This window comes from Giraffa tippelskirchi, chromosome 2 (assembly GCF_054371585.1).
Source record: "Giraffa tippelskirchi isolate mGirTip1 chromosome 2, T2T-mGirTip1v1.2.pri, whole genome shotgun sequence".
Classification (NCBI taxonomy): domain Eukaryota; kingdom Metazoa; phylum Chordata; class Mammalia; order Artiodactyla; family Giraffidae; genus Giraffa; species Giraffa tippelskirchi.
In genome coordinates this window covers 27,506,497-27,522,997 of record NC_137276.1, presented here as the reverse complement: position 1 = coordinate 27,522,997, position 16,501 = coordinate 27,506,497, and the positions used below count along the sequence as shown (strand labels likewise).

The 16,501-nt window shown below is 52.2% G+C and overlaps 1 protein-coding gene across 1 annotated transcript in view; it reads right to left on the bottom strand.

The window, feature by feature from the left end:
• Positions 1 to 12,407: 12,407 nt before the first annotated feature.
• Positions 12,408 to 16,501, bottom strand: part of ARL3 (ARF like GTPase 3) — a 29,795-nt gene continuing 25,701 nt past the window's right edge. The window contains exon 6 of the mRNA XM_081545025.1: positions 12,408 to 12,683. Coding sequence (XP_081401151.1) covers positions 12,636 to 12,683 — 48 coding nt within the window. The 3' untranslated portion in view covers positions 12,408 to 12,635. The remainder of the gene's footprint in view (positions 12,684 to 16,501) is intronic.

Genomic DNA, 16,501 nt, shown 5'->3' with positions numbered 1-16,501 from the left:
CTGATCTTTTTAAAGATTCCTGGTTTGTTGCGTAACACTTTGCATAGATCTGCTTATGTGTAAAGTAGAAAGGGGCAACCTTTCCTGGGTGCCTAGTTCTCTTTCCCCTTGTCTGGGTGGAATCAGGGCCTGAACACCTCCCACCCCAGAAAGGCTAGAGCAAGACAGGGAGCTATGGGTAAGTCCTTTGCCAGGGATCCAAACTTCACCAACAGCTAGTCACCCCTCTTCTCAGGAAAAAGATGCAAGTTGGAGGGCATCGTCAGTCCCTGTCCCCCGGCCAGTAGGGCTGGCCAGACCAAAGTCTTGGTCTTGCTAAGTTCCTCCATCCTCCTATCCTATGGGTTAGAAAATGACTCGGTGTGCAGTGGGTGGACCTTGATCACCAATCCCCCTTCCCCACTTTGGCAAGGAGCCAGAGCCAGGAGCCTGGGATGACAACAGCTGGCCTTCCCCCTTCTCTTCTGCACCTGTTTTGGACTATTGAGGGGAGGCAGATGGCTGGAGCACAGTGCTCCTCCAACCCAGGGTGGAAGGATGCCTGGGGGCAGGTGCTGCTGGACAGATAGACATTTAACTCTACTTACATCTGCTCCCGTCTCACTGTCGCTTTCTGTCACTTTCTCCGGTTGTCAGGAACCCTGGGACATTTTCTGTGCCAGGAGTTGGGAGCCAAGACGGAAAGCTGCCCGATTTCTTTCCCACTTGGCCTAGTTTTGGTTTAGCGGATGGAAGAGGTTCTTTCTCCATGTACATCAATGAGACTGGGATATGGAGGGGAGACTCTTGTGGGAGTGGGAGGGTCTTGAACCCACCAGGCCCCACCTCTGAAAGCCAACCCCAGCAAACAGACACCCAGGCACACAGGCTGTAGACAGTCAAGCAGCTAACTGTGTGTAGTATGGCCAGGGGTGCCTGGAAAGCCAGGGAAGCCGGGAGAGGCTAACCCCATCCAGCTGTCCCCAGCTACCCAGCTGTCCCTGGCTTTGTCGGAGCAGCTGTCGCCCACCTCCCAAAAGTGTCAGAGGAGGGGCAGAGGAGGCCGGGAGAGCTGGAGCTGCCCCAGGAACAGGGGCCGGCGGGTGGAGGTGTGGGGGCCCTTTCTCACCCTGTACACCCGAGATAACCCCACCCCCGCACCCACAGGCACGCCCTGCGCCTCCCTCCGCGAAGCGCTCGGTCTGCGAGATACCGGCTCTGCCCCCCAGGCAGTGTCTTCCCGCCCTCCCCGGGGAGACCATCGCTCCTCCCCTTTCCGGGCAGGGCAGGGCGTGGTGTCAGGAGCGGAGCGCCTCTCCCCCACCCCACTGATGGCTCCTGTGGGCCAGATGTGCGGAGCCCGCAGGGAGGCGACCGCCGGGGGGTTTCCTCCGCCCGCCACCCCCGCGGGCCCGGGCTCTTTCATGTCGCTGCCCTCCCTGGTCCCAGCCCCGGAGCTGAGCAGCTGCGCCCCGCTCTCCGCCCCCAGCCTCTCTCCCAGCTGTCTTTGGGGTGGGGCCGGGCAGCTGGGGAACAGCTGCAAGGCGTGGGGTGGGGGTGGCGGGTTCGGGTGGGTGCCCTCCAGCAACAGCCGGAAACAGTCTCCTTGCCCAGGCCGAGTGCAGGGGGAGGGTGAGGCCTGGGGGATGGTCGGCCCTTGCGCCTCTCCCCCCCAGCGCATCTGGCCCGGCCAGCTGAGAGTAGGGCAGACCCCAGATCAAAGCCCCCTCCGGGCTTCAAAGGGCACCCTGGGGGCGGGAGAGGCGGGTGGAGTAGTGGCTGAACACTCTGAATGGGGAGGCCGCTGAGTCAGCGCACCAGGGCCCTCTCTGGAGGGCCTGAGTTCTAACCTCCTTTCTGGGTTCTTCTAGGCCCTGTTCACATCCACCCACTCCACCATGCCCTTTCTTCAGACTTCTTCATCTGCTCCCGTATGAGGGTGGGGGAGAACCCAAGAACACTTTCAGGATCAGACCTGGCCCCCTGGGGGATTTCCTACCCCATCCCATCTCTGCCTTCTGTAGATTGGGTGTGTGGTACTGGGAGGTCTAGGAGATGCCCTTCCCCAGCCTAGTGCTCTGGGCCTACAAGCAAAGGGTGCTGTGGGGTAAAGGAAGGAAGAAAAATGATTCCTGGGTATCCCTGGACAGACCCCACCACACTTTACCCCTCTTCTACAGTGAGGTTCTCCCTGTAGGGTTTTGGAAAACTCTTCCTTGGAGGGGCTTTAGCAACAGGTCTCTAGAACCTAGGATCTTGGTACTAGAACTCTCTGAATCCATTTTTTTTTTTTTTCAGTTAAAGAGGCAAGGAAGGAAATAGAGGACACTCTTCGGTTGCCCCCTCCCTTTACTCTGCCGAAGTGCTGAGGCAAGAGCCTGGGATTTGGGGCTAAAATTCTAGAAACTTCGTTAGAGGCCGCAAGGAATGGGAAATGGATCAGTGTTAGGAGGCAGAGGCAGCTGGGGCTGGGGGCTTCTGGTGAGAGGTGAGAGGCCCCCATGAGGGGGCCTGGCCTTCAGGATACCAGCTTCTTCCTCCAGCATCTGCCTTCCTCCAACACTCTGCCCCATCCACCTGCACTTCAAAGCCTTTCTTGACCCTTCCAGGGCAGGATGTATTCACTCTCTGCTTGAATTCCTCCAGTGACAGAGAACTCACAACCTCGAGACACCCCTTCCATTATGAAAGTTCTTACAAAGAACAAACAAATCTGGTGGGTAGAACTTTGGCCTCTACCACATTCTCCATATGAGAATCACATCCCCTGAGTGAGGGAGGCCTTTACAAGCCCATGGCTTCTTCCCTAAAATTCCCAGTCCCCGGCATTTATGATGCCAGGACTTGGCAACGGACTTCTGCACTGGAAGGCTGGATGTTTCCTCCACAGGCGACCAGTTTTCCTTAATTGCTGTGTGGTTAATTCCTCTCAACTTCAGCAAACTGGGTTATTTATGACTTCTCCTTGCACTTAGATCTTCAATAATTGGGGTTTTTTTGAGAGAGAACCCATCTGCTCAATGCCATAGGTTATTTCTCATGGTTTACATTGAGGCAAGAAGAGGGTGATGTGTGGGATAGGGTGCAGCGTAGTTTGCAACAGCCTGTAGAATGGGGTCTAGAGGTGATATAGGCAACATCTCAGAATTGCAGATAAGAAGTGAAATGAGGGAGCAGCCTTCTAAGAACCAGGCCGTAAGGGCAGTGTAGAGTTCTAGCTCACTTGAAAAAAAATGGCAGTGAGTCACTTGACATATGGGTGTCCTGGCTGCCTGGCTGTGAGTTGGATATTGTCCTCAGACACTCTCCATGTGTGTGCCTGCTGTAGGCACTGAGCAAATGGGCAGCTCATGGCCTAATGCATAGGGACTCTCCCTCCACACCAAATGCCATCCCTACCAGCTGCAACTCCCTGAGCTCCATGCGTCAGGTCATAGGCTTAGTTAGAGTCAGTCCTCCAGAAGCCCATGTGGTTCCGTGCCCCAGTAACTGCTGTTCTCTCTTCCTGGATTGCCTGCCCAGCCTCAGAGCCTCATCTTCTCTGTGCATTCCTCCCCACCTCTCCAGAGGGGGTATGAAGAATACTGAAAGATGTGTGTGAGATGCCAAGATGGGGCTGGTGTAGGCCGCTTTCGAGCACTGATAGTTATCACGATGTTCAAGTTCCTTTGGGCCAACTACACTCCCATGCACTTAGCACTCTCACTTGGTATTCTAATTGTGATTTACATGTCAGGTTAGAGGCTGCATAGCTTATGAGTCCGAGTAGCCTGTGCATCCCTGGAGGATATGAAATGTTAGTCATCTTTGATTTTTCAGAGCCTAAGAAACAGTGCCTGTTTCATTAATTCACTCATTCATTTATTCAACTAATAATTATTTCTGTCCTTCTAATATCGGCCTTTATTCCAGTGCTGGGGATACACCGGTGAACGGAATACACAAACTCCACTCTCTCGGAGCTAATAACTTAGTGGGAAAGATCTGACAAACAAGAAGTCAGTAAAGGGACTTCCCTGGTGGTCCAGTGGCTAAGACTCTATGCTCCCAGTGCAGGGGGTCTGGCTTCAATCCCTGGTTGGGGAACTAGATCCTGCATGCTGCAACTAAGGTGTTTGCATGCCACAACTAAAGATCCCGTGTGCCTCAACTAAGACCTGAAACAGCCAAATGAATAAATAAATAAATATTTTTAAAAAAGAAATCAACAACTGTGAGTTGGTGGTAAGTACCAAGAAGGAAGTAAAGCAGGGACAAGACTTGTCAGTAGGAGTAAGGAGGTATGGCAATTCTTATATATGTAGGTGGTTAGGGAAGGCTCTGCTGAGAAGGTAAGGTAACATTGAGTGGAGATCTTAAGAATGTGAGGAGGCAAGATCTGGGGATATTTGGAGCAAGAGAATCCCAGGTGGAGGGAACAACCACAAAGGCTAAAGGCAGAAGATGCTTGTTTCAGAAAGAGCAAGGAGCGAGTGGCTGGAAAGGTGTGTGAGGGGCAGAGCCGCGAGTGATGAGGTCAGAAAGGCATGAGTGAACGGGGTGGGGGGGGAGGGGGGAGAGTAGGAGGGGGCCAAGACATGAAGCACTGTAGGTGCTCTGCCTCCACTCAAAAGATATCTGCTGAATGAATGAATGATGGATAAATGAATGAACGCCGAATGCCTGGGCTGTCGGGGCTCTGAATGTTTCCCAGGGGAGCCCAGTGGGCTAGAGGCTGTCAGGCCTTCGTCCTGGGGAAGCGGGACTTGAATTGTGCTCTGAAGGAGGGGTGAGCAAAGCACAGAAGAGAGGACAGACGTCCTCGAGAGGAGGTCACTATGAACACAGGTGGGGAGATGAAATTGTGGGGGTCTGTCAGGGGGCAGCAAGGATTGCTCATCTGGAGCTCAGGGTGTGTGTGAGACCCCGTGATCGACAGGTCGATAAAAAAGATTTGAGGTCACACCAGAGGGGCCTTGAAAGACAGGATAAAGCTTGATCTTGCGTGTCCCAGAGCAGCGGGGCCTCTGCAGGCATCTATCTGAACAGAGGAACTGAGTGTTAGAACAATGGCTCCTCTGAGCACTAAGGGGTGAGCGGCCAGGCAGTGGGGCACAAGGGGACCAACTAGGAGGCAATGGGAGGTCCAAAGGAACGAGGAGGTGGGGGGGAGGGTGATCAGGGTGCAGGTTGCCCCAGCCCAAGGAGCAGGAAGGACTGTGGCCGGACCTCTGGGTCCCTCTGCTCAGGCCGAGAGATGGAAGCCGGGATCAGGCCTGCTCCTTCCCTGCCAGCCAGTTGTGGGCCCCAGAGTCAGCAGAAAACCCCGGCCCTGGGGAGGAGGCGGCGGCACAGAGCCAGAAGCTGCTGAGGGAGCACTGGCAGCAAGATGCCATTGTACGTCCGCAATCAAGATACTTCAGAGGAAATCAAAAGCACCAACTGGGGAAATGATGTGTGCACACTCTCGCTTTCTCTCTCTATCAAGCACACACACAAACTTCTGCCTCCAAAATGGGTCAAGTGAAGGCTGTGGGCGTGGGCTGGGGAGGCAGGGCTGGCAGGAGAGGAGGCCCAGGGCCCCGAGCAGCCTGGGCGCTTGTGCCCACTCACCCTCCTGGCATCGGGGTTGGCAGCAGCTGCGGGGTGGGGTGGGACGTGAGGATAAATATACACCTCCCCATGCATATGGATAATGCACACAGCTGCCCTGCCTGCTTTGCGCTCATTAGGACCAACTGTTTCAGGAGCGGTGGCAGGCGGGCCGGAGGGGGTGATGTGCCCATTCACAGGCTGGGGGTAGGGGGGCTGCTTGCAGCTGTGCAGTCACCTCCCCCCTGCCTGGATCAGCATCTCAGCCCCTGAATTGCCCCGTCCTCCCTCTTTTCCTTCCTCCCAACCTGCTGCTCTCCAGATCTGGGGGTCTCAGGGTGGGAAGGGGGCCTGGGGAGTGAGTCAGGAGGAAATCCAGGCTGCACCCCCACCATGCCTGGGGGAGTTGAGGGGATGGTTGGATTGTACGGCATCCCCTGGCCCCAGGATGGGCTGCTGCTTGCAAACCCAAGCTCCTTATCTGTTTCTCTCCTAATGCCATCTGTAGCATCCAGGCAGGAAAACTGCTTTGACCCTGTCATCTGGAGGCTCCAGGGAAGCCTCGTTCATATTCCAAAGCTCAGACCAGGCTTGCTCATGGGCCCAGACAGAATCAGAGGGGCTTGGGAATGATGGTGCGATGACATAGGCTTCTGCCTTCTCGGCAGCAAGGGAGGCTGGCAGGCTCTGGTTCACCAGAGCAGGGCGTCCAGGAGAGACTGGGGACTGCATTGGTGACGTGAGTGTTGCGAGCTTGGCCTAGGGAGAGGTCTGGCTGATGTAATAAGTATGACTGGCCCCGGCTGAGGGGCCCTCAGCCAATGCCAAGACTTGCACCCTGGTGGGGTCGAGGGAGCATCCTTTCCCATATGGGTGTGAGGAGGCCGCATACCAGCCTTGTCCAGTCTCAGGAACTTGCATTCCCATTCTGTTAACAAGGCAAAGATAGGGGCGGGCAGTGTCTGTGTGTGACTCTGCAGTCGGCCCTTTCTCTTGCCCTCCAGTGATCTAAGTGGGCTCCAGGGACTTCTACCACTTTGCTGCAGCCCGCCTCTCCTCCTTTGGGGCCAGGGCACTGGGTGGGGACTGCAGGGCCCTGGAGGAGAATGGAGGCCCAAGGGTAACAGCCTCCCCAGCCTTTTTCCTTTGTTGTCAGGGCGGGGCCTGGCCGCCGCCTGCCCCCTCTGCTGGTGGCCTCCAGAGCAGCAGCCACCTCTGGGCTCAGAAGTTTCCTGTGGATCCTGAAGAGGTGGGTGGCAAAGTGAGAGAGAGAGAGGTAGGCTTCGGCCTGGTTTCCTGGAGCCCCGCTCCCCACTGTTCCCAGCTCCTGTGTTTAGTCAAGAAGGCACCCTGGAGAAAAATGGTCTTTCTAGTTAAAGGGAACCCCAGCTAAACCATTTCCTAGCTGTGTGATTCTAGGTCAGTGACTTAAGCTCTGAGAACCTTGGTTTCTTCAACTGGAAGAGAAGGGTAGGAATGGTTACCCTGTGGGGCTACAGAAGGATCCAATCGGTGAATGACTAACAGGAGGAGTCGTTTGCTGATCTAAATGGTAGTTCTGCCCTCAGCTCTTGCAGCTCTCAGCTTCAGGTATCCACCAGAGTTCTCCTGCAACCCTTGCCTCTCCTTGACTCAGCTTGCTCTCTGCCTTTCTGTCATTAATATTTCATTTCTTTACTGAAGGCTTTTTGTCCCTGGGACACTGCTATTCACTCTGGGAAAAGAAACCTCTCCCTGCTCCTTTGTGCAGGAGTCCTCAGCTCCTTTTCTGAGTTCAGAAGCCAAAAGGGGGAAAGGTTTCATGAGACGGGCCTGGGGCCCAGCAGTCAAACAAGCCCAGGTGAAAATCATGACCCTGCCCCATTCTCCCGGTGTGATCTTGAGCAAGTAAATCCAATTCTGTGAGCCCTATCCTCAAACTGAGTGATAACACCTACAGTTATTAATGTTGTTGCAAGGATTAAATGAATGATAACGGCCAAGTGCCTGGTACAAGTGGATGCCCTGGTCTGACCCTGCAGGGGCCTGGTTGTTGGCTGTATCACCACATGCTCGTGTCCGTCTGGTTCTGGACACACACACACTCACACACGGACATGACACAGGACACAGTGCTGGACCAGCAGATTCACTGCAGGGAACAGGAGCTCTCTTTCCCTCCTCCCTGCCCGGCTCCCATGCTGCAGCTTCTCCGTGTTCTGCAGTGTTGGAAAAGGAAATTACTGAACAGATTGCAATTAAGGGGGAGGTGGGGGGGAGAGAGAGAGACAGAGGCCCTGAAATGCAGCTTGACTGAGCGCTAAACTGTGTTTTTGCCTGGAGCCAATCAGGAGCCGCTGACAAGAGCCTGTTCCCACTTACAAATCTAATTGCAGGAGGTGGGGCTGGGGTGGCCCAGGGAGCCCCCTGGAGAGAGGAGGGGGCTGCCAGCACCTCTGGGAAGGCTACTGGCCCTTGCAACACGTGGGGGGCAGTGTGGGAGGGCAGAGGTTCTTGGAGGCCTGGGAAGGCCTAGACTCCAGAATTTTTGCCTGTCATTATAATAGCTACCAATGATTTAGTACCTACTCTGCACCAGACATTCATAACTTCATTTAGTTTCTTGGAGATTCAACAAGGTAGGTGATTACCTCATTTTACAGGAAGAAACTGAGGTACAGTGTTCCTACTATGTGCTAGCTATTCCTTTCTATCTACGTCTATTGCCATTATATCTCTTTTCAATCTCCCTACCACTTTTGTCCCATTTCACAGATGAAGAGGCAGGACTCCAAGAAAGGAAGCAACTTGCCTAAGATCACAGAGCTGATTTATGGATGGGCAAGGATAGATTTTTGGGTCTGAGTCCAGGGAACACAGTTTAATTGTATCTCTCTGTCACTGTATTGAGCAGGGCATTCTGGGTAGAATTGTCAGATTTAGCAAAACAACACAAACAAAACTGGGACGGCCAGTTAAATTTGAATTTCAGGTAAACAATGACTTTTTTTTATGAGTATTATGTCTCAAATCGTGCATGGGGTGTACTTATATTCAAAATGATTCTCTGTTTATTTGCAATTCAAGTTTAATTGAGTGTCCTGCCATTTATCTGGCAACACTAGACTTTCTCTCTCCCTGCCTCCAGCTCCCCTCTATTCTGCCAACAGCTTGCCTTTAAAGGCCAGCCCTTGGGACCAGCCAGGCTGGTATGTCTCTAGGGTGCTGAAGTGAGGCTGCCGGAGGGGAAGACAAGCTCTTCTCCAGAGGGCAGAGCTCTGGACCGGAGCCCACTCTGCCTCCTACTGTGTGGCTTTGGGCAAGTCTACTCCCCTCTCTGAACCCTGTCTAAAAGGAAATAGTATTAGGTAATTGCCAGCATCCTTGCAGCCCCAATTTTCCTAATTTCTCCTTTTTTTCTGTCTGTGCAAAGGACGGTACCAAAAAATCTATGATTGTGCTGCCGTGGGGACAGAGGACAACAACAGTTGGGACAGGGGACCCCTCCTCCCCTACGCAACACCCCCCTGCCAGCAGCACTGATCAGAGAAGACCCCTGGTGTGGACTTGGAAAGCTAGGGGCTGAGACAATGGGCCATTCTGTGTTATTGTCTTTGTCCTGGGTGGGGTGGCAGCTTGCCACTGCCTTCAGACCTGGGTTCCTGCTCCAATGGCACTAATGACTCTGTGATCTTGGGCAAATGCCTTAACCCAGGCCAGCACCTCATTTTCCTTAGCTGTAAAGTGGGACTAACACTGCCCCATGACGTCGATGAAGGGTCTGCTGTGTGAGAAGGGCTTAATAGAGGGTTATGTTTATTGGTGGTGGTGGCATTTGTGTCACACCCTCCTGCAGAAAGCACCTTGAGAGATGCTGACCTCTGAAAGGACGAGCTCACTGCAGCCCTCTCCCCTCTCTAGCAAAGGACATGACGCTTTCCAGGCTGCCTTCGTTTCAGCTAAATTTTATTTGTCGGGTTTTTGACAGACGTCTAAATTATACATTGAATTTTCCACATGACCAAATACCACGTCCCTTCCTTTGATTATCATTTTCAAAAGAGACTAAAAAAAAAGAACTTTTCGATGGAGCAGACTGAACCCTGAAACCACATGGAGTGCAGAGCTAAAAATAAAAGGAAGTAAGAACTGGCCCCTGAGAAGGAAAGAGAAATCAAAGCAAACTCTGACGGGAATCAAGGGACGAGTCCTGGGCGAGGGTGACATAGTGTCACCCTCTGGGCCAGGCCGGATAAGGAGCGGCCGACAGCGAGGGTGGGGCCCAGAGTGGCGCAAAAATAGCCAAGGCTTTAGCCCAGAGGGGAATAAAAGAAATTTGTTAAAAGCCAGGAGAGAGCGAAGTGAGCAGGAGGGAGGGAGGGGGCAGGACCCCGTCCTTCCTGCAGTTTGGGAGCTGCGGACCTTAACCCTGGCACATCTCTACCCGCCACCATAATCGCTGACTCTCAGCTGTGCACCGACATGTTCCCCAGCTCAGCCCACATCAGTGACACCCTTGTTTCCATAGTAACCAAGGGAGAGTGAAGGGGAAAGGGTGTGCTGCCCTGGGCTCGGGGAAGCCAGCCAGAAGGAGCCGCACGGAGGAGGTTGGGAGGAGGGGAGGGGAAGGAGTTTTTCCCACAGCTGGTCTGAGCACACATCCTGGGGCCCCTGTCCCAGGCCTGGCCTGCCCTCTGGCCTCCACCCCTTTCCCCTCCCTCTGCACATTCAGATGCAGTTGTGCCCAGAGCCAGTCTCACCACTGAGACTCCCTGGGAGTGGAAAGACCCAGCATCCCCCTTCTAGCTTCCAATTCTGTCCTCCATGGCGGGGGGCGGCGGGTGGGGGAGTAGGGAGAGAGGAAAGGGGACTTTAGAAGCATTTTGTTTTTACAAATGTGAGCTTTCAAACTCTGCGATTTTCAGGCTCCTCTCATCTACCCTGTGAGCCCCGGGAGGGTTTGGTAGGGCTCAGAGGGAAGATGAAAGCCTGACACAATGTCTCTGTGTCTTTAGCTGAAAAGCAAAGCTGAACATTCACAGAGGCTGTTATCAGACGAAGGCAAGTGGCTTCTGGCCTGCTGGCCGAGGCCCTGGGGGGGGGGCCCTTTCAAATAGTTCCCTAAGTTGGTGGTAAAAGGACAAAAATATTTCACAGACCATCCACTGCTAGAGTCCAAGTTCCACATCGCTGTATTCGCAAATCGCAGACCTCAGAGCAGGCATTTTGCCCCTCAGATAACATCCGTGCTGCACTATTCAGAGGGAAAAAACATTTTCACGTGCTAGAGCCATATTTGCAGCCAGATAGAAGGGGGATTTCTGGTCCCTTGTAATTCTGTTTTGCCTCCTTTCAAAGGCATCTGGGTAAGACAGACAAGCCTAAGGAGGCTGCAGGGAGCAGCAAGCTCACAGTGGTTTAAAAACATTCACCTTTTGTTTTGCAAGTCCTCACAGGTCTGTCCACAGCCACTCCAGGGCACCTTTTCATGTCTGGCCTTGTTAATGACTTTCACCCCAGACCGCCTTTGAAGCGGGCCATCCCTCAGCCTCACAGGCACAACTTGGTCCAGAAAGGCTGGGAACTGAGGGCCAGGGGCCAGAGCAACCCCTTCAGTCGGCTCACACGCCTTGGTGGGTTTGGGAAAGGCTGCCTCCTGGGATGTGAAAAGCAGCTGGCCTGGGACCCATCAGCCACTGGATGGTCTCTTATTTATTCTCTGAAAACCCTGGAGGCCAGGCACCAGAACAGAGCTTGGTTGGGAAGGCAAGGGATGCTGTGGCCCACCTTCCCTTGTCTGAAGCTGGGGATTTCTTAAGGCTCAAGGAAATAAGCTCTATTTGCAACACAGGGCAGGAGAAATCTCCTGCCATTCCTCTCCGATCAATCAACAGAGGACACCTTTTGCTGGAGAGAGGCTGAGGGGACCAGGAGCTGGGGTGAATCTGGCTTCTCTGGGCAAGGCCCCAGCAAACCTACCCACCCAAGCTCCTCCCGGCAGCAAGCCCTCTCCACCCTTGAGCAGCCCACACCACCAAGTTGCCAGCACTGTAAAAATTGATCTCTTCTGAAGATCGATCTGCCTGGTTTTTCTCAGTGGAGCGGGTTCATGGTAAAGCTGCATTTATTTTTAAAATCTGATAGCAGCGGCCTATTGTGATCATTTAAACACAGAATTCTTTGAGCTTTAGAAATCCCTTCTATGGGACGGCCGTGGAGAAGGCAGCTAATCTTGCAGTCGGCTGCTCACTGCTCCATTGAACTGGAGAAAGCCTGTTTACGCTAGCCTGAGCCCTCCATGTGAGGGCTTTTTAAGGACCTTGTAATTTTTCTGGAATTAAACCTCCCACCTCTTCTTACATTCCAGATGTCATTACAGTCAAAAGTGGTAAGAATTTGCTTCCCTGTGTGGCTGGCTGGGGGGTTGGGGACGGGGTATGTTTCTGTGGTGACTTGTCTGCAAGAAAGGCTTTTTTTACCCCCGTTCCAAAGGGTGAGGATTACATAGTCTCTTACCTGCAGGACAAGATGGTTTAATCATCTGCTGTTCCTCACCTCCCCCTCCTCTCCCTGGCCCCTGCAGCTTTCCACCCAGACAGGCTGCAGCCCTGGTAACAGGTGATGGTAGAAATCACTGACCAGCACGAGCAAACACCATCTTGGCTTCAAAACCCACGGGGGAAAGTAAGGACAGGTCAGGAAATAAATGACCACAGCCTAAGCTGCTGCTTCCTCTTCCTCTCTCCCCCACCATTTTTTTTTTTTTTGAAAGAAAAAAGCCCACTGGAATTGTCTAAACTGCAGTGCAATCTCTTGCTCATTTAAAAGATCTCATTTTCTAATCATGTGCTTTGAGACATTTAATACTATTTCAATTATGCAGAGGAAATAATATAATTCCTTTATTTGAAAAATGATACTGAACCACAGAGATCAGTTAAATCTACGGCTGGAATGGGGATTCTTTTTAAATGGTGTTGCTCCTTCTCTTCATACAGCTGTAGCTGTACACAGATGGAAAAACATTTGGTCAGAAAGCAGCAAATTAGTGTTTTTCAGGACAGAATTCAGCTCCCGCAGCTCCTGCATCTCCATTCATCGAGATTTTATTTCTTCTTTGCTTTGACATTTTTGCAGACCCAGTTCATGCCGTCCTTTAAGGGAAATGGGCAGAGAGGCAGTGTTAGTTGTAAGAAAGGCACCACACACTCCAGCCCTCAAGGGGAAAGAGAGAGGGTCCCGGGTCCTCTCTCCCCAGCCACGGGCTCAATGGAGCTTGCCTGCCCCAGGGGCCCACCTGGGTGACCAGGGACAGTGACCTCCTAGGGAGGAGTGGGGAGGCCTTTGAGAGCTTGAAGGGAGCCGGGAGGGGGAGTGTCAAGAGCCTGAACTTGAGATGGGTCCTCAGGAACTCCCTCTGAAAAAATAAACACATCTGCCTGGATCCCAGGCCTGATTGAGGAGCTATCAGGACAGATTCCAGCCATTTTTGGCTTTTTCTAAAAGCTGACCTTTGCTAGGGCATTAAATTCAATAATAAGCCACCCTTCTGGTGCCCTGGTGTGTTTACAGTGTGACAGTGTACACTTGGGCTAAATTAAATTTCTTTTTGGAAAAACAAACCAACTGCAGTGAGCGTTACTAGACACACACTGGGGCAATGTGTATTCATTTCTCTCCGTGCAGCACCAGGGAAGGTTTAAAGGGGCCTGGCCTGGTTCTTGCAGCTTTAAGCAGTACCAAGCAGATGGACTGGGGAGAAGGTTCCCTTAGAGGCACAGTAACCTTGAACGTGTCCTCTCTTAGAAGGCTGGAGGAGGACAGAGGTAAAACCCACACAATGTCTACATACAGCCACCTGGCAGGTGGCGTATCTTGTGGATGCCAGGCCCACCAGAGATGACCTCTTTTTCAACCCCCTTAGGAGCCATCCCTGAATGCTCACCCTTTCCCCAGAGTCTCTGTGACACCCAGAGGTGCGCGGAATTCTCAGAAGCCCAGAAGAAAATCAAAGGAGCTCCTGCAAGGCACCCCCGTCATTTTCCCCTGCTTCTGTCACACACGGACATCTCAGGGCATACATGACATTCAGAGCGCTGCATTTCCTGTGACCAGGGAGCTAGTCGTTGAACCTGAACAGCTGAGACAGCTTACAGTAATAAATATCAGCTGACACCCTCGGCCATTCGGCGCATTAATCCCATAAACAATACATCACGGCAAAACAACCAGCAGGCATCCTATCTCCTGGTTAATCTGACCATAACCTGAATTTACAGTGATTAAAACTCTGCCAGTTGCCATCAGAGCACTTGGTCAAGAGAAGCAGAATATCTGATGGTTGTCCCAGAGCAGACCTTAGAGGAGGCTGGCCATGGCCCACTGCACAAAACCGCACAAAGGTGGACAGAACCTGGCAGCAGCGGGGACCAGGGTGGGGAGATGGCGAGGTGAGAGAAGGTGGACTCTGATTACAACTGGGTCAGCTGCTTACTCTGAAAACCTGAGGCCAATATTAAGACCATTTTTATGAAAAGGATTAATTTAAAGAGAAGGATGTTTAATTTTAGGAGCTAATTGGTTTCCAGGAAGAAAAAAAAAGATCACTTGCAAGGAGACAAAAAAGACTTTACAAATAAAAGAGGGATGAATAAGATAACCATCTTCTCTTTGCCTTCAAAGGTGAATAGCTCAGCACTTACGAGGCACTTTCCATCTTTAGGAACCCGCACAAACACCATCAAAGGTGCGTACCTCAATATTTCCTGCTCTACAGAGACTTGCAATATTTTATCAAATCATCTTCTTAGAGAAATCAAGAGCAGTGTTCCCACTGAATACTGTCTTCCCTTTTGTTTTATGGCTGATTACAGAGGGGGCTGGGCTTCTTTTATTGTATGTAACTCAACATGAATGCACTAAAAGAGATAGGAAAAATATTTACTCAGCTGCAGGAACCCAAGGCAGAACATGGAGGGTGAGGGGCAGCTTTCTACTGGGTATCTGTTATGGAGGCAGAGAGGATTTAAATGGGGAGCCCTGCTGAGGGGCAGTGTTCTCCAGATGTGTGTGTGAGAGCCCCAGTCCTGCCAGCAGAGGGCGCTCAGAGGTCGGGCCCCACCAGCTGACCTGCTGGCGGCAGGGGTCGGGGTGGATTTCCATAGCTGCTTCCTGCAACCTGGAGTGTGGGAAGCTGGGGAGACTTACCTCTGCTCTGGTTCGGGAAGGCTGCGCCATCTAAAGTGTTTGGAAGCTGGGGGTTTGTGCCTTTCCTGTTACTGCCCAGAGGAGAACCTGAACTGGAGCTGGGAGGTGTCAGGGAGGCAACAGTCAACAAGGATGTTACCTCTAAGGTGCCCACTGGCAAGGAAAGATTCCTAAGGGGAGGGTCCATGCCAGACTGGCTTGGGGTGGTGTTTACAGAACTTCGCATGATGGCTGGCCTGCCTGCCTGCTAAGTCACTTCAGTCGTGTCTGACTCTTTGCGACCCTATGGACCATAGCCTGCCAGGCTCCTCTTTCCATGGGATTCTCCAGGCAAGAATACTGGAATGGGTTGCCATGGTCCTCCTCCAGGGGATCTTCCCAACCCAGCAGCAGACACTTAATTGATATCTTTTAATCCCTGTAACAACCCTGTGAAGTAGCTACTTAGGGATGAGGAAATGGGGGCACAGAAGAAAGCGTGGCAGAGGCGGGCTGTGAACCCAGGCAATTTAGTTCCAGTGCCCGCGCTAGCGCACCACTGACCATTTCTCAATGACTGTGGGCAAGTGCCAGGGGAGGAGCTCTCCCTCAGGCTTAGGGAGAAGCTGCACTTACCCTCAAGTTGGCAGAGGGAGCAACTGCAGTTTTTTCTCTTATGACTTTCAGCTGAACACAGGGGCATGAGATGGAACAGCCCCAGACAAGCACCCGGCGGGCTCTGCTGCAGCTCTGAAGGTGCCAGAGGCTGCTTCTGGCCACTCACCTCTCAAGATTCCTAGGCTGCCAGGTACGGATACTTGTGGAATCCTACGTTTTTATCTCACAGCATGATTCCAGTATATTAACTCTCTGCAAGCCTGCCATCTCCAGCGGAATCTCTCTCTTTAGAGACAACATCATTGCAAGAGGAGGAACCTTAAATCAGCAGCCATATCACTCTGGCCTTAATTTAGCAAGGCTTTGATTTTCTTTTAAACAGATGACTGAGAAAAAGGTGACAGTTTACCTGAAGCAGGCTACTGCTCTGCCTCCAAAAAAGGAAATGAACTTATAGGTTTGTTTAAGGGTTGAACCTTTACTGTCAACTGGTTTGACCAAATTTCTGCAAACTGGATCTTCCTCACAGGGCTGACAATCTCATGGTATAGTCCTCCCTTTCTTCCTCCACTGCACCTTCCCCTGACCAACCTTGCTGAAACTGAATTTGAATTGATTGGCTTCAATTCAATACTAGAGACTAAGGAGAGACACTGAACCTGAAATACTGAGCTTTGTCTGGCCTCTTGCAGAGGAAATAACTTCTACCATGTCATGGGATTATTCCCTACTAACCACTGGGAAAAATGGAAGGTGGCCCCTAACCACATGGGTGGAAACCTACTTGATCACAGATCTCTCCATTTCGGGATTAAAGGCATGATGCCCTTTCTATGGGAAGAGTGCACCCCTCATACTCTGATCTCTCTGCAATGCATCCGTCACTGCTCAGTGGTAGGAAGGGAGCAGTGGCAGCCATGGTTGGGTGGGCCTGGTTGTTTAATGCCATGAGGACTACACCGTCACATCAGTAATTGCTCAGGCCCGTGCTGAGCAATGCAGCCTATTCCTTTGTGCCACTGGGCCCCCAGGGTCAAGGAGCAGCTGGAGGCAGCATACATAAAATATTGCTTGCTATTAATACTTTTTCTGGTGACAAAAGGCACTGCCCCAGAGAGGTAGCAAAATTGCATGGCCCAAGCTTGCTTTCCTAGTCTACAGAGAGAGT